Source organism: Sceloporus undulatus, chromosome 6, assembly GCF_019175285.1.
Source record: "Sceloporus undulatus isolate JIND9_A2432 ecotype Alabama chromosome 6, SceUnd_v1.1, whole genome shotgun sequence".
Lineage (NCBI taxonomy): Eukaryota > Metazoa > Chordata > Lepidosauria > Squamata > Phrynosomatidae > Sceloporus > Sceloporus undulatus.
Window position 1 is genome coordinate 100,114,830 of NC_056527.1, and position 23,830 is coordinate 100,138,659.

General features: G+C 37.2%; 3 protein-coding genes across 3 annotated transcripts in view; all 3 read left to right on the forward strand.

Moving 5' to 3' along the window:
• The first annotated feature begins 1,044 nt into the window (after positions 1 to 1,044).
• LOC121933685 (vomeronasal type-2 receptor 26-like) lies at positions 1,045 to 10,363 on the forward strand. The gene is made up of 6 exons (XM_042473669.1): positions 1,045 to 1,214; positions 1,886 to 2,180; positions 3,567 to 4,424; positions 6,521 to 6,748; positions 7,590 to 7,716; positions 9,462 to 10,363. Exons 1-6 carry the CDS (start codon positions 1,045 to 1,047, stop codon positions 10,361 to 10,363), a joined length of 2,580 nt encoding a protein of 859 aa, XP_042329603.1.
• A 3,924-nt stretch (positions 10,364 to 14,287) lies between these two features.
• LOC121933686 (olfactory receptor 10C1-like) lies at positions 14,288 to 15,223 on the forward strand. Its single transcript, XM_042473670.1, has one exon. It carries the CDS (start codon positions 14,288 to 14,290, stop codon positions 15,221 to 15,223), a length of 936 nt encoding a protein of 311 aa, XP_042329604.1.
• A 3,876-nt stretch (positions 15,224 to 19,099) lies between these two features.
• Positions 19,100 to 23,830, forward strand: part of LOC121933687 (vomeronasal type-2 receptor 26-like) — a 28,972-nt gene continuing 24,241 nt past the window's right edge. The window contains exons 1-2 of the mRNA XM_042473671.1: positions 19,100 to 19,311; positions 20,904 to 21,195. Of these exons, the coding sequence (XP_042329605.1) occupies positions 19,100 to 19,311; positions 20,904 to 21,195 (504 nt within the window). The remainder of the gene's footprint in view (positions 19,312 to 20,903; positions 21,196 to 23,830) is intronic.

Sequence of the window (23,830 nt, forward strand, 5' to 3'; positions counted from 1 at the left end):
CCTCACAATAATGTCATATGATGGGCAATCATTTCCATAAACTACTATCATCTCCTCATGAATTTGCCAGGCACTATTATACAGGAACGCTGTGATCCTTAGTTCCATCTTAGACGTTAGTCAATTCTGGCACAACTTGTAACAAAAATAAAGGACACAGTGAGCTGATTTTCTCAACATCGTGCACTTAGGGATCAATGATGACACTGACAAAATTTCATCAATATGCCATAATAACATCTGGGTGATAATTATTACTTTATGATACTGCCCTGTGCATGGAGATAAAGATGAACTCTTTGTGCAAAAATTAAACAATTTGCACCATAGCCCTTCTCCACAGATTATGTGAATTTGAACATATTTTACAGCTTCTTGTCTGGATCCTTAACAGGATAGGGGGAAGGCAGTTGAAAAAAGTACAAGCAATTCAACTCTTCCATCCAACTTCTTGGGTATTTTGAATGTAACAAAGAATAACCCCATGTTCTCTGGGTTCATTGATGAGTGAGATCATATTGTCATTCTGGCTGATCCTATGGGGGAAAAGGCATTTCTTTTCTTTAATTGCTGCTTTTGTCCACTGTTATCCCATAAATATAGAGATAATACTTCTATTCAGATATGGAAAAAAACATTTTGTTCTTCAGCAATACCACAGGGAATAAACCATTTGAGCTGAGTCTCTGTTATTACTAGAAGGATTGTAATTAATTCTGTATTTGCAGTATCCCCTCTGGGGAATATATGTCCACTGATAAATAGAATGACAAATGTTTTAAAGGATGATATAAATATATCCTTAATAGATTTCACAATCAGGGCTAGTGAGGGTTACAAATGGGAAATGATTTGTCAGTGTTATGCTTTCTGCTACTTTATGTTCTCTATCACCATCCTTGAGACTACTAGCACAAAAGAAAAAGAGAAAAAATGCAACTATTGATATCAGGCTTTAGATGCAAATTAGGGAATCTATATTCAGGGAACACTTTCACATTTAAAATGGTGATGCTGCTACTCTTCTTCTTTCTTCTGCCTGGCATGGTGTGCCAGACTCAGGCACTTCAGTCTGACGTGTGGAATTCCCAGCCTATTCTTTCTAAATATTATCAGTGGGGTGACTTCATCTATGGAGGCATTATTTTTCAGTCAGTCTTCCTATCAGCTGTACAGAACTTCAGGACACAACCTTTCGGTCAGCTACCAAAAAAAAATGTTTGTATATACATTTTCCTCATATAATATTCCTCCTTCCTCTAATACGTTGCAAGCAATCATTTGGGAAAGTATGATGTGGCCTTTCTCAGTAAAGTATTTTGATTGTTACATTTTTAAAAACCCTCGCTATTATGAATCAGACAGGGATTGAGGCAAGGGCAGTTCTGTTTCTTTTGGTTTCCTTCAGTTTATTATTTTCCTGATCATAGATTGTTTTCATCCTGTTTTAGAACAGGTTTGCAAATTCAGCCAAAGATCAAGCCTACATGAAATACCATACATGTTTCTAGGTGAAATTTTTCTTTTGTGAATACACCTTTTTGCAATATTTTTTTTCTAATGTGGTTTTCTGTATAGTTTCTTTGAATATATAAAATGTGTTTGCTTCCTTTTAACATTTTAAAGCATTTTTTGAGTTTCAAACCACATCAAAAAAATTCACAAGTACTAATTTCAGCATCCATTTGCATTCTGATTTGGTTATTGGTTTGAGAATTGCAGACTTTAAAGGTGTCAATGCTACTCCACCATCGATTAAGCATTGCTTTTTAAGATACTGCAAACAAAATATCAGATAACAATAATTTTAAAGTATTTGTAAATGAGTGGGAACTAGTTTAAAAAGTATTAGATTTGTTAGTCACATAAAATTCATTTATGTTTGTAGTATAATAACCGAGAACTATCAGAACATCTTGGCTTTAGATTTTGCTGCAAAAGAGATCAATCGAAATCCTCACATGTTACCCAATGTTACAATGGGATTCAATATTTACGATGATGGTTTGAATGCAAGGTGGACCAATCAGGCTACAATGAAACTTATTTCTTCAAGCAATAGATTTGTCCCCAATTACAAATGTAGCATCCAGGACACTTTGTTGGCCGTGATTGAAAATCTGAGCTCTTACTTTTCATATGAGGTACAAAATGCCTTTGGTATCTACAAGATCCCACAGGTAAGATGTGTTTCCCAAACAAGTGCATTGTGGAAAAGTTTATAAAAATATAATTGATATATCCAAGATTGTGACTATATATGAGAACTAAGAACAGTAAAAAAGGACCATAAACGCCATGGCAAAAACAACAGACATAAAAACACATACAAGTTTTATAACACTCTAGAAGGAATCATACATTCTTATGTCTGTTGAAAAGTTGACAAAGAGGGTAAAATTTATATAGGATATTCACTACTCTAACCACTATAAAGGAATATGTTCAGTTTATGTTTCTTCTGTGTAGAACTCCTCTACTGAAAGAAAGAAATCAAAGAGAGTCCCAGAAAATGGTACAGATCTCATTATGTGTAGTAGAGGAAGTGATATATTCTATACAGTATATATAATCTTGTGTTATTGTAGAAGTAACCTTTATGAATGGATTTCACACTAATTTGTTCTCTTGTTTTAGACATTTCTGCTAAATTACATAAACCCTTCTTCATGTGTTACATGGACTCCATCCACACTGAAGAAATGATCGAGGTTGTCACCACTTTAACTGCCATGGCTGAATGCTATGGAATTCTGGGATTTGTAGTTTGTTGTGGCACCAGAGCTCTCTGACAGAAAATTACAATTCCTAGAATCCCATAGCACAAAAGAGGTGTCAAGCTGGATTATTTCTTCAGTGTGAATGCAGCCTTAAACAAAAGGGAAAAATTGTTGAAAGAGACTAATAAATCAAAACAGGAAAAGCTCATATGACCTTTCTCTCTCATCACTGTATATTAATTTCCTGGAGAACTATTAGTACATCTTGGCTTTGCCACTTGATCTAAAACAGGCCAATCAAAATCCCCATGTTATGCAATATTATCCAAAGGGAATTATGGTACCCAAGCTGCAATATTTCCTGAATTGGAGAATGCCATCTTTCCTTGAGCCTGTGCTATTGTAGCATTTTCAACAGTCATACTATTTATTTGCCAGATCTAGTTGCTTACTATAGGCATTATGGGAAAAGGATAGATCAGAAAGTTGGGGACAACACAACTTTTAGATTCAGGGACACGGCCGTGTTACATGTCAATGACAGGATAATGATAGGATCAGCACTATGATATGAAAGGCTTTCACGCAACCCTCCCCCAACAGGATAAGGATGGGTGAGAGATCCTGTTCCTATCCCATCTGGGTGTAATAATCTCTCAAGTCTATAAAAGGACATGATACAACTTATTTCATACAGTTAATCTCAAAGATGCTACAAGATCCCTTTGCATATAAATATTAAAATACAACAACATAAAAAAGTACCCTTTTTGTTTCATACATAGATAAGCTCACATAGGTCAAACTGAAAACCTTACTGTCTGTTCCTTCTGCCTATCTATTTAGCTCATGTATGCCTGTTCTTCAGCTGAAACTAAATATACCAGTCCTCTATCCATCCATCAAATGGTTCCAAATGCAGCCCATCAATACAGAGGGATTATCCAGTTACTACTGCATTTCAAGTGGAGATGGATTGGATTCTTTGCTGCAAATGAGGATATTTTAGAGTGGTTTGTGAAGAAAATACTTGCAGAATTTTCTTTAAGTGGCATCTGTTTTTCTGTCATTGAATTATTCACCAGTATTTCTTATGATACCAGCAGGGGAGAGATAATGAAATCTGCAGCAGCATTTTTTGAGAAAGTCACTAATAATAAAGCCAATGTTTCAGTCATTTTTGGAGAAATACATACAATGGTAACATTGAGATGGTGGCTAGATCATGAAAGCAGACAAACAGTGCAAAAGTCAAAAGGAAAGGTCTGGATTCTGACAGCTGGGATGGAACTAAAAAATGTGGGCAATGGGAGAACCTGGGATACACAACAATTGCATGGTGTTTTATCCTTTGTGATTCACTCCAATGAACTTCCAGGATTCCAGCAATTTCTTCAGAAGACAACTCCTTCCAGTTCTAATGGAGATGGTTTCATTGAAGAGTTTTGGAGTCAGGCATTTGGATGTACTTTTCAGGGTTCTCTTCAGAACAATGTGGGTGGAAATACCTGCACAGGAGAAGAGAAATTGGAGAGCATTCCTGAGCATGTCTTCCCAATGAGCATAACAAGCCAGAGCTATAGCATTTACAATGCTGTCTATGCTGTGGCTCACGCTTTACATGTCATGTATTCCTCCAGATTCAAAACCAAAACAATGGCAAAGATGGACAAGAAGGAACTTCAGAATCAAGTGGTGTGGCAAGTAATGGCAATTTAATCTGGGGGAAACTATCTGTCTCCTGTAGTAGTATGCACAAGAATGTAACATCAGTGTTACTATATCAGTATTAATAATGTTTGGGCCTGATGAATCCTGTATGAGGGGTGTGATTACTGGTATGGCACCTATGTCTATGCTATTGCCAGTAATGTGTGAAAGTACTCTGAGAGAAGACCACTTATTTTGGACTGTTGGTGGTGGGGAAGGTTGTATATTGTGTCAGAAGAAGCAAGCAGAAAATATTTTTTAAAATACCTCCCCAAGAGAGTTTACGGATAAGAATAAACCACCCAGAGCATTTCAAGACCGTGGAAGTTGATGACTTTGATGTGAGTGGTCTGTGAACTGTTTCAGGTTTCAGTTTGAAGAAGCTAACCAAAGTGATGAGATGATTTGGGTGATATGATTCAGGACCCCAATTGGATGGTTCCTTTAACAGTCAGACTGAATTCCAGAACACATATCAGATCCACCAGCTTACAGAATCTCCTGGAAAGAGAAGTTATATGTAGCAGTAAAACATAATGGAAGCCCCCCAAAAAAGGGGGTGGGGGAGAAGACGCTAAGACCAGGGCTGTCACCACAGAATACGTCACTCCTATGAAAACAGTGGAAAAAATGGACAAAACACAAACTTAATATGCAAATGTGTATCTCTTGATGCTGATATTAAAAGGCATATACACTTTGTTATAATGCAGTGAGAAAGAATTGTCTGAATTCATAGCTTTGAGTGCAGAGTTTACTTGAGAGACTGTCTTCTCATAGACATATCTGTCCAGTCCTTAATGTAAGCTGGTAGAATGTCATGGTAGTAACATCTTTCAGGAATAAAGCATTTAGTATGGTCTGAGTCACTGGCTGAGATGTTACATAATTTCAGCATTATATAAACCAGCATAGTTACATTACACAAACCCTGTGTGGATCAGTGGTCAATGTGCATGACTGACAACACACTGTACACTTTCAGCACAGTATTCGAAGGCAATGCATAGTGACAATGCACATTCACATGCTTCTCCGCATAGCTGAATGTGTTACTGCATGCACAACAGTCCCAAATGCAGAATTTCACTTATGCTACTGCTCATTGCAGATTATATGTCAAAACTAGGATGTTTGTCATGATGTGAAATACTATTCCCTGAGAAATTCAACACACTGCAACAATTAGCAATTTTTGATACATGTTAAAACAAAACTATTTTTTACAAGTGTTTTCTCTATAATCCAACCTATTGCCTATATTCATTAACAGTACAAATGAAATATTTTGCCTTTATTGAATTTTCTATTGTTCACCACTTTGAAATCTCTGGATCTAAGCAGTCTCTACATATTTATAAATAAATGTAAAAAAATAGATTTCTGTCACAGAATAGAGGTTTCATGTTTCACCCTCCACAGTGCCTTCCCCTGTGTCTCTCTCTGAAGTTCCAAGAACATTTCTAATGTTATAGAAAAAAATTGAATAACTATAAAATGTATCAGATGATGATGATTATGATGATAATAATTAAACACTAAATACCAAACTGACTGCTGACTAGAAACAGAGTAGGAGTCACAATTTAGCAGCAGAGATTGAATTGCAGTAGTGGGGTTTCTTTTACAATGCAGCTATTTACATCCCATGCACACACCTGTGCACATGAATGCACACACATACACTTTTTCAGAATTGCAGATGTGGAACACCACAGCCTTTTAAAGGAGAGCCCATACCACTGTGACAGTGGGACACTGTTCCATAATACATGTTTTTAGTTCACTTGCATTCACACATATAAATTCTTTCAAGGGATGAGGATGATAATTACATGGTTTCATACTTTAAAATTCTCAGAAACATGCTTCCTGTTTAGTTGATTAAGTAAATCTTGCTTTCTGATAATCTGTTTATACTTGTCATGTGAATGGAAAAGGGTGGCATGATACAAACCTTGAAAATGTATGTAAGATGTTTGTCTTTCACTCTCAAATGGCCGAGTGAATATTCTGTCTATCAAAGACACCTCTTCAAGACAATGCCATTTAATAAGCAAAACATAATCTGTTTTGTTTTAAAAATCTAGCTCCATTCCTTTCTGAAATCTGTCTCATTCAACAACAGTGCTGGAGAAAAACTTCACTTTGATGAGAATGGGAAGCTTGTTGCAGGGTTTGACATTATAAATTGGGTCACATTTCCAAATAACTCTTTCATTGGAGTGAAAGTTGGAAGGATGGATCCCCGGTTTCCTCCAGATGAAGAATTCCGTATTGATGAGGATGCCATTGTGTGGCACAGCTGGTTCAATCGGGTACATATACAAACCTTTCATTTTTGAATGAGTACATGTGTGTTAGCAGAATTCCTTGTTCTCAGTATGTGCATACTTCGTATCTGAATTGGCAAGCAATGACATTTTCCTCAATGTATTCAATGTCAGAATATCCAGGTATTCAGATGACTATCTATTCTTCAGATTCTATACACTCAGGGAATTTTTCTGTTGTGAGATGAGTAAGTAGAAGCCTATTGAAACCATACCTTTGATAACATTTGGGTTAATAATTGGATTGAATCACAAGACAACAATCTCTGTTTCATCCTCTGTTGGGCAAGCAAAACATTGTTAGTTTGGGACCACTGAAACTTTGTTTCAGCCTCTATTAGACAGGAATAAGATTCAATTTGCCCATCATTTTTCTGACACCATAGAGTCCAGTTCAAATGTAGAGAGCTTTTGGAGCAAGAGTGTAAGATGAAAAGGTTATTCATTAAGACTGGAAATTACTTAGGCAATTATGAAGGCATAATGGAGAGTTACAGATTTGTGACTGATTCATATTCATGATCCCTACTTATTCCCTATTTAATTTCATCTCAGTGAACCAGTATGAGTTGAACCCTCTCAATCACACTGTTGGAAGAAAATAATATGGCTGCTCTCACTGGCTTATGAGGGCAGCCGTACAGGTACACAAATCTAACATCCCTAAAAAAGATATTGTTGAAGCAGATGTTATCAATGAACCTGCTGTGACACTGGAGCTATTCTTTCCTGTCCACCTGTATTCATTATGTACTTTCTCCCCTTCTTAATGATCTTAAGACATTTTTAATTAAGACTAACATTATCCTCTTTAATTGGTGGACAGGTACAGCCCCTCTCTGTGTGTAATCCCAGTTGCCAACCTGGTTACAAGAAGGAAAAGAAGGAAGGAGAGCCCTTATGTTGCTATGATTGCATTCCATGTCTAGAAGGGTGGATATCTGACATGGAAGGTAAAGTTTATAAAACAGAAAGAAATCAAATATAGTAAATATAAACCAGAAACCAAAAATGCACATGGGTTTATCTATATATAGTGGCATCACTAGGGAGATGTAGGGGATGCGGCCCACAGCAGGTGCCACCCTAAAGGAGGGTGACACCACTGTTCTTCCAACACCTACCTTTTGGCAGAAGTGGGCTGTGGCATTTCTCTGCTTCCCTTTAAAATGTTTTAAGAGATGGTGGGAGTAGGATGAAGCTCAATGGGAAAAGAAAGGAGAATTTTTTATTTTAATTTTTGAAATTTTGAAGTTTTTTTTTAATTAAAAGAAAACATTAAAACATGACACACATAACATTTAGGCTGTGCACATGATATTGTAATTTGAAAGTATAATGTTAATTTTGCTAGTTGTTTATGTCAGAACTATTTCCATTACATTCAATGGTATATGGGAATTATGGTTTACTAGTAACATTAGTATAAAAAAGCATTACTAAGGTGTCTGTATGATGTGAAATGGGAAGGTGGCACCATGGAGTTTATCACACGCAGTGCTTCCATTGCCCAAACATCATCAAATGGGGCTGCAGCATCACCAGTGTGATCATGCTACAGGTGCTCTTCTAAAGTGTAATGGAAGTGTAATCTCCATGGAATTGCCATGAAATCATCAGAGAAGCAGCCCTTTTCTTCTTCTTCTTCTTCTTCTTCTTCTTCTTATTATTATTATTATTATTATTATTATTATTAATTTTATTTATGTTTCCCCGCCTCTCCCATTGGATCGAAGTGGTGTTACAGACTAAAAAAAATTACAAAATTGTTATAAAATATAAAACAATGCAAAAATATAATCTCTATTAATACTCGCTCATAACATATCACATACATATCCAGGGTAAGGCAGAGGATTGATAGCAGCCAGCATGAGTAACTTTATTCTTCAAGGGGAAAATCTTGACAAAAGAGAACAGTTTTAAGTCTCTTTTTGAATGTATCCAGGGGGGTCGTGAGACGGACCTCCTCGGGAAGACTGTTCCAAATCCAGGCCATCTGGGATGTGGAAACATATTTGGAGGATGGTACTACCAACAGATTCTTCCCAGATGTTCTGAGTGTGCGGGGCAGATCATATGGGGAGATGCGGTTCCTCAAGTAACTCAGGTCCAAGCCATGTTAATAATCAGAAAAGGGCTTTTCCGCTGATGATTCCATGGCGAAAACTCTTCTGTTTCACTTTAGAAGCACCAGTCATGTTCACACTGGTGACACTTCCACCCCATTTTGATGACATTTGGGTGACGGAAGCACGATGTTTGGAGCTCCCAAGATTCAATAGGGGTGTGTGTGAGACACTATGGGTTACCACACTGGGTGACACCAACCCTAGTGACGCCATTGTCTATCTGATTTCTTATTAGGAATCTCTTTTAATTATTTTTATACATATATGTCAACCAGTGTTACCAGAAATGATAAGTGCATAAACATGGAGGAGGGAGGGAGAAATAGTTGCTTCTGTATTTAATCTGTAAAATCAGCCAATTGTGCAAGAAGTCTGTCCATGCTAAAGGAGGGAGAGGTAGGGAAAGATGCACATGGGGAATGTTTCATTGTACTAAGGATCACACTTATGCAACCATTGGCAATGATGTGAGCAATTTTCGTTAAATGCTACCTTAGGTTCCCAACAGGATTCAAGTCAAAATGCAGCACTTGTTCACAATAACCACGCCTCTTTCCTTTTCACAGATTTGGATGACTGTTTCAAATGCCCAGATGATCACTATGCAAATATGGGCCAGAATTCATGTATTCCCAAGACTATAACATTCTTATCTTATGAAGAACCTCTGGGCATAAGTTGTGTCATTTGTTCTCTTTCATTTTCTTTGATAGTGGCTATGATGTTAAGATTGTTTGTGAAGCATCATAATACTCCCATAGTGAAAGCCAACAACCGGGATCTCACCTACACTCTTCTCATCTTGCTCCTCCTCTGTTTCCTTTGCACATTGCTCTTCATTGGTCAGCCTAAGAGGATAACATGTCTTTTTCGTCAAACTGCCTTCAGCATAATCTTCACAATGGCTGTTTCCACTGTATTGGCAAAGACTATCACAGTGGTTCTAGCTTTCATGGCCACACAGCCAGGATCTAGGATCAAGAAATGGATGGGGAGAAAACTGACGAGTTCCATTGTTTTTTCTTGCTCCATGGTCCAAGCGGGCATTTGTCTTTTATGGTTGACAGCCTCTCCCCCTTTTCCAGAGATTGATATGCATTCATCAAAAGAAGAAATTGTTTTGCAATGCAATGAGTCATCATCTGTAATGTTTTTCTGTGTCCTGGGCTACATGGGCTTTCTGGCCATTGCAAGCTTCACTGTGGCTTTTTTAGCTCGGAAGCTACCAGATAGTTTTAATGAAACAAAATGCATTACTTTCAGCATGTTGGTGTTTTGCAGTGTTTGGCTGTCCTTTTTTCCAAGCTACCTGAGCAGTAAGGGAAAGTCTATGGCAGCTGTGGAAGTCTTCTCCATCTTAGCTTCCAGTGCTGGATTGCTATGTTGCCAGTTTTCCCCCAAATGTTATATTATTTTGTTGAAGCCTGAACTGAACAAAAAGGAGAATTTTTTAAAGAGGAAACATTGATGAAGTTTTGATTACATTAGCTACCTTTTTTAATCCACTCAGATTATTGTATTTTAATAAGTAACTGAGTTTTTTTTTAAAAAAAGCATTAGTAGATTTCATAACTATGAAAGCTCACTAGGACTGCATCCGCTCTGCATAAATAATGCAGTTTGACACTACTATAACTTCCATGATTGAATGCTATAGAATTCTGGAATTTGTAGTTCTTTGAGACATTTAGCCTTCTCTGTTAGAGTGCTCTGGAGCCACAACAAATTACAAATCCCAGTTTTCCATATCATTAAGCCGTGGAAGTTAAAGTGGCATCAACCTGAATTATTTCTACAATATGGATGCAGCCTATCACATTTTTCTCTTTAGTTTTCAGAAATGTCCCCAGAACATTCTGTGAGGTAGGCTAAAATGAGGAATATGGGTTGATTTAAGTGAGTTTGGTGTATTTGAACTTTTAAACTGAAATTCTTGGTTATTAATGCGGGTTTTTAACCCTGACAATGCAATGACTCCCATTAGTATGGAAAAATCATCATCATCATCATCATCATCATCATCATCATGCTAATGCTAAGGCCCATCAGCACCATGATTGAGGCTATCCATCTGGCGTGTGGTTTTCCTCTATTTCTACTTCCCTCCACTTTCTCCATCATAATTATCTTTCCTAATGATTTGTGCCTTTTCATGATGTGGGCAAAGTATGACAGCCTCAGCTTAGTCATCTTGGCCTCCAGTGAGAGATAAGGCTTGATTTGTTCTAGGATCCAATTGTTTGTCTTTTTGGCCATTTACAGTATCCTCAGTGTGTATGACACTAAAAGAATGCCACTTTGCATCACAGCTGAATTAGTTCAAACTTCTCTGAAATTTTCTTAAGACCCAATATAATTCATATCTAATCACAATTCAGCCAAGGCAGGTGGGTAAAGAAAGGATACCAAAGAATATAAAAATGTTAGGAAAATAGAAATGTTAAACATTATGTAATCTGAAAGAGAGAAAGTTTTTCCTCTCTTCCACTTAACAATTATTCCATTGAGAAATTGTAATAGATTTCTACTTTGGGTCCATTCAATGCATGGACAAATTTGTCAATTTAATTTTCTTTCACATTAATAAATTAGGTAAGGTCTGATTTCAAATTATAAATGAAAATAACCAGAAAATCAGCCTCACAATGAACGTTGAGTTCATTTTTAAAAAAAATATCATTGAGTATCTAAGCTTCCCGGAAAGACAGATTACACAGTGGTGGTGATATTCCTTATCTTTTAAAAAGAAACTTCACATCTAGAATATATATATATACACCTTTGTTTGAGCTTTAATATTACAAAAGCAATTCTAGAGTGGAGGGAGAGGCTGAGTTTATTTGCAGGGGAAATATTTGTAGATATAGCCATAGACCAAGGATCATGTGTGAGAATTCAAAGGATGGGACTGAAAAGCATTTTGTAGTAATAGGTTGTTCCTTTGTAAATTGCTCCCTTTGTGGATAAGATCTATGTTGATTTCAAGACTATGGCAATTTTATATGTTCTAAATTACCTAGACATAAGATGCACTTAACATCTTGCTAATGACTGCAAAGACCACAAGAGGGAAATCTTGTGCTCTATGCTTTTATCTCATATTAGTCTGCTGCCTTCTGGAGACTTGTGTCTTGGGTATTACAATACTTTGTGCCATAAAGTTACACATAAGAAGAGCAAGAAGAATTACATATGTGACAGCAGCATCCCTGACTCACTAAGGTAATACATTACTTAATTTACAAACATGATTTGTAGATCATTGTAGACCTCACTATTATACCTGATACTCTTAGTTTTTGCAAAAAGGTTTTACAAACATGGATATCCAAGATAACCTATCCTTCCCTCTCTTCCATCCTGTACAGGATCTGGGAGTAGTAAAGATATTGGCAATGTTGTTATAGTTGTTGTTAAACAGTTTAGCATTCTCTTTCATAGTTTCCCATTATTTCTCTTTTCTTACTATGGCTCCTTTTTTATATATCTTTCTTTCTCTGCAAATTGTTATGTATCTTACAGAGTTTTATCTTCTTTCAAATATCACTTGGTGGAAAATAGTTTTTCAGAAATCTCTCTCAGACCCAAAAATAAATAAACATGAACCACCATTCCCAATTTTCAGATTTATTCAAGAGCTGGCTCATAATATTCAAATCTCCATCTTAGAGGAAAGACATTACAAAGAGCGGCATTTTTTTTGAGTCCAGCATATAACTGAGAAGAGATTGTCAAGGCAATATACATGTAATTTTGTCTTATTTCATGTTGTCATCTGCAATACAATACAGAAACAGAAGAGTCTCCCCATCTTCATTCCTGGTGCTGCAGGAGCATATAGTACAGTAAAGAAATACAGAAAGAGTAGCTGAATTATTGTGGCAGTCAAGTAGATCCCATTATGGTTATATACCTTCCAGCTATCCCAGTTTGGCAGTACCGATTAATCTTCTGTCATCCCACTTTTCCACCTCCTTTCAAAATGTTCAAGTTTCTCCTTCTCTCAGTTTCCCTGTTTGCTTTCAGCTGCTTTCCCCCCAAATACTGCAAACTGAATTCAAAATGCAAATGGCACTCATTAAACTCAGAAGTGGAAATAGGAGAGGAGTGGGTGGAACGTTGTCCTTCCCAGCAGTGTCAGGCAAAATCAAATTGCTGCAGCATCTCCTAACTTGTGCCATGTTCACAATAATATCTGGCATCTTGACCACCCTCTAATGTTGCTTGGCTACATGTGTCCCAGTGTAATCTGTGAAGTATTGGAGGGCATGTGTTTAGGGTGTTGCTTTTTGGAAAGTTTATACTGAGCCACAGAAAAGGCAAATTAAAAGTAGGCTGTGGTTTCCTGTTGATACAAAGGCTATTTCACTCCTAAGCACTTCCCATGTTGTTTTGATGCATGGAACATTTAATGTTTCAGGGCAACCAGAATGAGGGAGTACTCACACATTTCTATACCAAACTTCAGAAAGCTGAGATTCTCTTTAAAATTTTTTTAGAAAGGAGCAAAGAAGTCATTTTGCTATGATTATATTGTTAACTGTCTTAGGCTTTTTTTCAACACTTAAAGTGGCTAGATGCCCTCTCATGCTACCAATTGTAACACTATGATTGTGCTTTAATTGCCATAGTAATATCCTATGAACTCTTTGATTGAAAATTCTGAATGCAACTCCCTAAAGTGCAAACCCTAGGATTCCATAGGATGTTGCCATGGCCCCTAAAGTGGAATCATGGTGCTATTCTGGCCTAATGTAAAAAGGGCCAAGGTTCAGAATTGGAAGTGATCAGGCCTCCAGTATTTAGGGAGGAATGCTCTCCCCTCTCCAGCTTAAAATGCAGCAAGAGTGAAAAGAATTGCCCCAGGACACTCAAGAGACTTCAGAGAATGACTTTAACAACTTGGAAATGGCACATAAAGCCTACATTATACAACTCGAGGCTCACATTATACAACTCAGTGCTCAGTCAGCAAACTGTGAGATAGGTAACAACCTTCTTTCTAGCTTCTCAGTTCTATACCTTGATGGTCTGAGATATTTGGTCACATTTTCCATTGTTTTCACAATTGTTATCCCTTCAGATGCAGTGACTAAATAATGTTCGTATCTGTGTTTTAATGCTGCTTTTTATTGTCTTACAGAATGAAGACTTCCTTTCATGGTGGTCAGTGAATGAGCTAGAAAAAGAAACCATGTTATAAAACAAAAGCAAGACAGTTCAACCAATTTTTCCAACTTCATCATTGATCAATAGATATGGCAGTGATTTCTAATCCTTAAGCAACTGCATTTGAAAAGAAAGCAAAAGGAGGCAATGCTTGTGGAAGAATCAATAGTTCAATGGTTAAAGAGATAAACTGAGAAATGTGGATACAGACAGCAGTGGGAATATGAGTGAGCAGGAAAATGCTACAGTTCAGTCTGGGTTTATACTTGTGGGGTTTGCAGAGCCTCACCAATTCCATCTTTTAATCTTTGCACTGTTGCTGTCACTGTATATGATCACCTTAATGACAAACACTATGATTATCTTGATAGTAAAATCTGATCCTGTGCTTAACACTCCTATGTATTTTTTCCTTATGCATTTGGCCTGTTTAGAGGCTTGCTATATGTCAGTTATCATCCCTAAGCTATTAGAGAATTTGATGGTGAAACCTAATGTTATTTCCTTTCTGGGATGTGCCGTGCAGATGTTCCTCTTCCTATTCTTCGGAGTTGCTGAATGCTTTCTTCTGGCTGTAATGGCATTTGATCGGTATGTTGCCATATGTTGGCCTTTGCGTTACACAATAATTATGAGCAGGAATGTTTGCTGGAAGATGGTGATTGGTTCATACATTTGTGGGACTGTTGTTGGGCTGGTGCACACCACTGTCACATTTGGCTTGCTGTTTTGTGGAGTGATCATCAACCATTTCTTCTGTGAAGTGCAACCGTTGTTGGAACTAGTGTGTGGAGACACTTTCCTAAATGAAATTCAAGTAATTGGGGTGGCTCTTATGGCTATCATGCTACCTTTCCTGCTGATCATCCTATCTTACATTGGCATTATCTTCACTATCATCAGAATGCCAGTCTTGCAGAGCAGATATAAAGCCTTTTCTACTTGCTCTTCACACCTAATAGTGGTTGTCCTCTTTTATGGAACAGCTAGTTCTATGTATTTAAAACCGAAATCCAACTATTCTCCACCAGTGGACAAGTTTTTATCATTTTCATATACTGTTTTAACACCTTTGTTAAATCCCATTATCTATAGCCTAAGGAACAAGGAAATCCAGGCAGCCCTGAGAAAGCTATGGGGAAAATATTATTTTTTGTAACTGGAACAGTAGATAGATGTTTGGGTAATGGATAAAATGAGCTATGGTAAAAAAAAATATCAATGCTTCCTTATTGCTGTAATTGATGCTTCGAGAACCATTGTATTATAAAGCATTTGGATAACCAGTATGAATTGTAAAACTCCTACTAATCAATCAGTTAATGCATTAAAACACATGTATCAACACAAAAGGGAAATGCTTTACCCAATTATAATGTTCTGTGTTACTGTACTAATACTGCACTAGTCATCACAGAGCCCAGTGGCTAGTAAGCCATCTGTGGAAACCTCACAAGAACACATGATGGAAAGATGTATTTTTCACCAGTCTGTATGTAATTTCGTCCAGTTTGACAAGTATTGTCTGCTCCCCCCCACCACCACTTTACATTTTGTTGCAATTAGATTTGCAAATTGTTTCCTTCGGACACACTACTTCACTTGATCTCATTCACCAAAATATTGTAAAAATTAACATTGTCATGCCCATTCTCCATAGAGATCAAGGAAATCTTCATTTTCCTTTACAGTAGTCAAAGTCAAATTATTTGATAGATTAAGCTAAGAGACAGTCACTAAACTGAGGTGTCAGTACCCTGAAAAGTGTACAGGCAGGGAGTCTTCTTATGGGACCTGGAGATGGTAATGCATTAGAAATGGCCAGTTCAGGCAGGGGCTGTGGGCATTTCTGCCACTCACCCCACTCAAGTGAAGGCCTTGGGAGTTTCACCTGGTTGGACTGGTGGCTGAGCAAGTCCTAGGGGCTCCACTCCTGTTTCACATTTGATATGACTTAGGTTATCTATCCTTAAATATGAAATGCTTAATTGTTTAATGTAGTGTTATAATGGCACAGGGCATTAATAATTGATCCAATTGACATGTTTCATGCTCATTTAAACTGCTGAAACAGTTTAAATGTTGTAATAGTTAAACATTTCAGTGGTGAAGTACTTTTTCTGGAATGCCAGTTGTGAAACTGTACTTAGTTCTTTCTGGGAACCAGGTTGAACTAAGTACCTTTGTGAAAAATGTGAATTACATACAGATACAGATACAGATACAGGGCCTACTACAACGGCTGGAACATTTATTGCAAGTTCTACTTGTTCTTGAATATGGATAGTTAGGATCTTGCTAATGCTTGTTATATGTAGCAGAATTGTTTCTTTGCTTTAAGAAGACCAATGTTTGTATAATTGTTTGTTTGTTTGTTTAATGAAATTACGTTCATTTATAGAGTGGATTTCTTTAAATTGTAGTAGGTTGGAATAAAATATATTTTTACTATTCTTTTCTTTTTCATTCTTATCCAGCTTGGAACCTATATCTCATAATGTAACACAGAGGGAAATGTGGGATTTTTGGGGCTCAAATAGGAACATATTAACAACTCATTTGTTTTTTCTTGTAGATCTTTGAAATGGAAAGCTCTAATGAAATAACCATGGGAAATGAAACTGTGGTGACCAATTTCATTGTGCTAGGCTTCTCTAATCTCACAGAAATGAAGTTCTTTTTCTTTATAGCATTTTTGTGTCTCTGTTTTCTTACATTAGTAGGTAACATCTCCATTATCACCATTGTCACTTTTGTCTCTGCCCTTGATACACCCATGCATTTCTTCCTTAGAAACCTGTTATTCCTGGAGATATGCTATACATAAGTTACCATCCCCAACATGCTAGTGACTCTCTGCTTGGATGAAAACAGAATCTCTTCCCTGGATGTTCAACACAGTTGTAATTCTTCCTTCTGTTTGCTGTCACAGAATGCTTTCTCCTTTGCATCATGGCCTATGATCATTATATAGCCATGTGTCTCCCACTGTGATAAACCACTGTCATGAAGAAGAAGTTTTGCTTCCAACTATCTTTTGCCTCATGGGTCACTGGGATCTTGGTCTCTCTAAGGCATACCACATTTATATTGACCTTGCCTTTCTGTCAGGAGATTATCACACCTAGGAATCCTGTTGGGAGAGACGTGGGATCTAAAAGTTGAAAATGAGTGTTATTGCATTTACCCATGTAGACAGCCCATATTCACTCAGGGTCCCATAGTTTCCTAACTGGTAATTTCTGCAAGCAGCTGAAAAAGTAGGACTGCCAAATAAATTTATTTTGTGCTTGAATAAGAACATCAAATTGCCCCTTTCTCAAATTCAAGGCAGACAGTACTTAAGGATGTGACTGAGACAGAAAAGCTAATAAATATTTATCCTCCTTCCTGCAGGAAAAACATAAAATAAACAAACATTTATTTTTGTATTTTCATGAAACCTCAATTTTTATTTTTATTTTGGTCTGAGTACAGCCAGAATTGCTTATGTTAGACGTAGAAACCTTAGCAATCTCAGTTGATGGTTGGCTACATTTGTCTCTAAGAATTTAGGCATAGCATGTATTCATGTCATTTCCTGCTTTTTGGTCTTATACACTCTTTCATCCTGCATCAGTTAGGCTGCAGGTAGTGTGTTCATCCTTCATTCTTTAGTCTGTTGTCTTGTCTCTCCTTTATGCTTGAAGAGCACATTACAGAGCTTCCCACCATGAGATGTTATGAACTTTTTGATATTTGTAAATAAACTTACTTCATATGCTTTTACAAAGAAAACTTAAGGCGCTTTACAGAGCGCCCAAAAAGAGCGCTCTGCTGGCGCCCGTGATTGCTGTGCGAGGGAGCCGCAGCAGATAAACCGCACGACTCCCCCGCGCAGCAAAAAGAACCCACAAAAATGGGTTCTTCTTGTGGCACAGTTGTGATGCCGCAAGGCGCCAATGATGCACTTGCAGCATCACATCCGAGCTGCGATGTGCGGATGTTAAGCGTCCGTCATGTCAAAATGACGGTGCCCATCTGTATTGGGTGCTACCATTTTGACACCTCCAGTATGTACTAGGGGTGGATGCTACATCCTTTTCCAACCCCTAGGACGTACTGGGGGTGGGGCAAAGGCCCATCTAGAACAGGCCTAAGCTTGCTTTATTTCTTTGCTGTAAGTAGGGGTGGAATGTGACTGGTTGTGGCCCACTTTCCGCTAATCTGTTTGTGAGATACACTACTGTTTCTTACATTCTCCAACAGTACAATTATAAAGCAAAATCAAATAGATTCCTATTGACAAAAGAAAAGAAATGAAGAAAACATGTGAAGTTCGTTGCCATTCCACTAGTGCAGTGGCTGCTGCTGCTGCCAACCTTCTTCCTAACAAAGAAAGGCCACAGTTTCCCAGGTTCTGCTCTTACCAACTTTGCTACAGTAGGAAGAGAAGGCAAAAAGAACTATACCCACATTTTAGGCATCTCCCCAGCCATGCCTGTTTCAAGGATGCAAGATTGTCTTTTCAAAATAACATCTAGACAACACCAGTTTCTCAATTTGTAATGGGTGTTGCATGGTGTGGTGACCATTTGAGTTCATCTCTGGCTTCTAGAAACAAATGCTTTCCAGCTGAGATCATAGTGGAAAGGTGGGGCAGAGCCTTTCAGTAGATTATTATCTTCCCTGTAATTACTCAAAATACTGTTATTGAGACACAGCAATCTGAAAGAGTAATAAACCTGGATCTTTGAAATGGGAAACAGCAATATGTTTGGGGGGGGTGAAGGGTAATCAATCCCAAATCTGATACAGGCTTTTATAGGCAATGAGTCTGCTATATATGCTGTGTACAGCAGTAAAACCTCAGCTGCAATGAAACATAGAAGAATTTTGACAATATTAGCATGAATGCTGCAACATATAAAATAGAAAAAGTTGGAGGAGGATATTTGCAATGTTATATATTGTCATATGCATGCTATGTCTTGTCATTTGCCTCTGTTTGAGGGAATAGAGGTGGGTTTCAGGGTTTACATAGAAATGCCAAAAGATGTTCCTTCTGTTGCTCTTGCTTCTGCTTCAGCCTCAAGCCATCGGCAGGACTCTGAAGGGAAACTGCAGAGCTGTTGCCCACAGATATGAAGATGACTATTTTGAGCCAGGAAGCCATATTATTGGCACGGTTTTCTCTCTGCGCATGAGTGTTTTCCCAGAAGATGACTTTACGACCCTACCCCTCAGTTTCACCAAATATGTGTTCCAGTAAGTTTATAGAGAGTTTTTAAAAATAGCAGTTATCTAAAGTTAGGACATTTAATTTTGATTTATGGGAACTTTAGAAGGGACTGATAGATGATGAAGACCAGTGTATCCAATGCAAAATAACTGTTTTACTACATGCTCAGTTTGATGTTCATCAGTAAACAATTACACCATAAAATAACTCATTGGATATATGGTCAGTTTTGATCTGGGGGAATCATTAAAGAGTGTAAGAAATACTTCATAATGGATTCATGTGAAAATCTCTCCATTTCAGTTTGATTGTCTCTAAATGTTACCTGCAGTTTCTTCCTGACCTTATTTCATATCAGATTGTGAGGCTTTGTGTTTTATTCTTTATCTTTTATTCTTGCACTGGAATTTGTATTACACAATTTTCCAATGTTTGCATATTTTGCTTAACTTACAGAATTTTTCTGCATTGACTAAAGTCTGTTTGTGGCTGTTTTTCATTTATGTGTATTTCAACCATCCACATTTAAAATACACACTTGGGTGGGGTGTTTTATTTTCCACTAACAATAAGTAAGCCTTGAAAATGAGTGATATCTTGAGACAAGGCATGCTATTTCTCAGAATGACCTTTGTCAGTTGCAGAAATACTACTTTGTCTCACACACACACACACACACACACACACACACACAAAAGTCTTTTTCTTGGAAATAAATTATTTGCACTGCCTAGTTAAGTGCCATATGTTTCTACAGTGAATTGGGTACCAACTGTTATTTAGGAATTTGGATTCTGGGATTGTTATTGGTATGTATCTTCACGTTGACTCTGATTTATGTTGATCATATCATAAGGCTTTCATGGTAATGCTTATTCAGAGAACGTTTGCCATTACATTCCTTTGAACATAGCTTATAGCACCTGGTATTCCATAGTACCCCACCACTAGAAAAAATACAGACAGAAGAATGTGATATGATATAATTTGATGTGATAAAAGCTTCTACTATAAATATAAGAAGTAACTATATGATTTCTGATTTCGAAGTGAAAACTGTATGCCACTCCCCAACGTGGTATCTTCCAAGTTTATTGGACTATAATTCCCCAGCTGGCTAGGGCCTTCTGAAACTCATCATCGAGGAAATACAAAAAGCTCTAGTTGAAAAATATGTTATAGATCACCTGTTATGAAAAATGTACCTCCCATGTAGATGGCAGGATTGTGAAAATTGTAATATGCAAACAAGGGGACATCTTCAATATAAGAGTTTCTATGTTTCACTCAAGTAAATCCCATGCAAAACATTCAACAATGATTCAGCTTTGTACCAACTGTTCTCCATTATAGTCCTGTTGGTGTTTTTATAAGGATGAGTTGATGCATTATTGTTGTATGTATGGGATTTTCAACAGTAACAATGATCTGATTTCTGAAAATTGCAGAGCTGGAGGGTTAGGAAAAAAATATTTTCGTGCAACATATTTAACAAAAACATATATCAATATATGGCTGGATGTAAGCCATATAGCACAACACTTTTATCTTAACCATTCAGACCCTTTATATCTGGGATGGTAAACACATATATCATCATGATTTACTATCTTTTTAGGTTGATGAGAAAGAATTACCAACATGTCTTTGCCTTTACCTTTGCTATTGATGAAATCAACAAGGATATGAACCTCCTACCCAATGTCACCCTGGGGTTTCAAATCTATGAGAACTTGTTCCAGCCAAGATTAAACCGAGATGTCACATTGTCACTGCTGTCAGTACAGAAAGCAAGCTTTCCTAATTTCAAATGTGGAAGGAAAAAGGAAATGTCAGCTGTGATTGGAGGGCAGACTTCTGAAATGTCAATTCAGATAGCCACAACCCTAGGTCTGTACAAGATCCCACAGGTAGGCTTATGTGGATAATATCTTTATAAATTCACCTTCCAAAAGATAAAATATCCATGAAATTTTACATTGCTCATTAAAAAGAAGCAGTGCTTGCAAAGTTGATTTTCAGGACTAATCTATTATGGTCAAATGTCTAAGGTCCTTGGTGTATTTATTCTGATTATTATATTTTACTGTTGTGTTTCTCAAGAGTAAGTAACAATGCTACGTCTTTAAAACTCTGAATATTTTCCGTTAAGCTACAAAGATTACAATGCAATTTCACAACTAGCTTGTCACCACACACTATAAAGACGATTTCCCAGTAATTTTCTTCTTCTGCTATTTCTTTATCATACTTCTCCAAGTGTAATATGGAGTGAATAATGGTCAATATTACTATTTTATTAGGGAAAAAGTACTGTCACATTTTTTCTGAGTTAATTTGCTGTGCACTTAAGAAATTACTATCATCTTTACCATCTATCATAGCAAGGCAAAACAGTCTAATTCATTGTTCTTCACAGTGTGAGATAATTTCTTCTACTATCTTGTATGGCAGAGTATTCAGCACATCTAGCCAGAGGACTACTTTTTCCTTCATTAATTACCTGTCTTATGAAGTTGCTATATGTCTATATTTTAGGGAAGGTTGACAGTATAAAAAAAAAATCTCACTCACTTCAAATTGGTAGTGATTCACATTAGATTCTGTCCAATTTGTGGTGGGTACAGGATTTTGAGGGGTCAAAAGGCTATAATCTACATAAAAAAGAATTTTGGCTTTTTCCAATTTTGCCAGAAAAATTTGGATGGACATATATATGAATTGTGGATTTACACCGGCAACAGAAGAAGGAACTTATGGTGGTTTGGGAGGACAGACGCTGTCCAGTAGTCACACAGTCATTCCCAGCTAGAAGTGACAATTCCCAAGAGACAGGAACATTGAGTAGCTTTCTTGCCATTTGTGCGCATAACTGGGTATCAGTATATCTGCTTGATACACATTTAGACCTGTATCTGTGCACCTCTGATTGACTGCTTGGCTTAGTTTAAGTGATGACCAGTCCTTACATGGTTTCACAGTTCAAAATATCACCATGCTTTCTTCAACAGCTCAGTTATGGCTCATTTCATCCTGTACGGAGTGATGAAACATATTTCCCTTTTACCTACCAAATGGTCCCAAACGATGTCTCTCGATACGAAGGGATAGTACAATTGCTGCATTATTTCGGATGGATATGGATTGGACTTGTTGTTTCAGATGATGACACAGGAGAAGGCTTTGCACAAAATTTGAAACCTATGCTTAATAAGAATGGCATATGTGTTGCCTTCACTGAAAAGACACCATTTGTTTTTCTAGAATCTGTTCATAAAGAGACTCTAGAAAAAAAAATAATTGCCAAGGGAAGAGTTCTGGATGTTCTTCATAAAACTAAAGCCAATGTTATTGTTGTACATGCGGACACTTACTCCATTCAAAATTTACAAATTATACTCTATACTAATGCTCACAGAACAAGGAAACTTAAAGAAAAGGTTTGGGTCACAACAACACAAGGAGAGTTCACATCAAAAGTTGTTCCAGATGATTGGAACATACAATACTTCCATGGTTCCCTTTCCTTGTCAGTCCACAAAAATGATGTCCCAGGATTTCATAATTTTCTCCAAACATGTAACCCCCACATGCACAAAGATATTTTCTTTATGAAGCAGTTCTGGTATTCTGCATTTAAATGTACAGTTTCAAGTTCCTACCAGATCATGCAAAATAAAAAACCCTGTACAGGGAAGGAAAATCTGGACAGTCTTCCCAGGACTGTGTTTGAAATAAGCATGTCAGACCATAGTTACAGTATCTACAATGCAGTCTATGCTGTGGCCCATGCTCTACATGCCATGTATTCCCAAAGACAAGCAATGGGGACAAAACAAACTAGACTGAATCTTCAAGCTATAAAGCTTTGGAAGGTAATGCCATATCTTTAGACCAAATGCTGTTGCAATGTTCTTGCTCATGTGCACATATGCTGCCAGGAAATTTCAAATGTGCTGAGATTTTATGGGGGATTTTTGGGAGTCTTTGTTCTCATGTACTTTCTGATCTCATCCAGATTACTTATACATTGATAGCCAGGAACCTTTTCCTCTGGTGGGTGTGTGCGCATGCTCACGTGCCCATTTGAATGAATAGGCAGAATGCAGTATAAAGCACTAGATTTGTGTCTTTTTATACACATTAAAATAAATAAGAGTCATCTTTTTTCTCTCCCACTTCCACTGTCTGAATGAAATGAAAGGAATGAAAGAAAAGGAATAAAAGAAAGGAATTTTCTTGACAGAAATAAGAGAAAGCAGAGGGGTCTCTCTTATAGAACCCTGGATGTAGAATTCCATCTACTCACCACTGTACTCTTTAAATTATCTTCTCTTTTTTAATAGTTTTCAGCCAAAACAAGATTTTTGGCTTTGTTGCATACTTTGGTTGGATCTCTGTTTCATTTTCAACTCCTGTTCGGTTAAGTAAACTTTTTTTAAATTTCCCCAAATGGCATGATATTTCCTCCTCTGCCCCCCCCCAACTTTATTATTAGACATATATTGTATATTATAGCAGTTGAAGTTAAAAATGTTACCTATG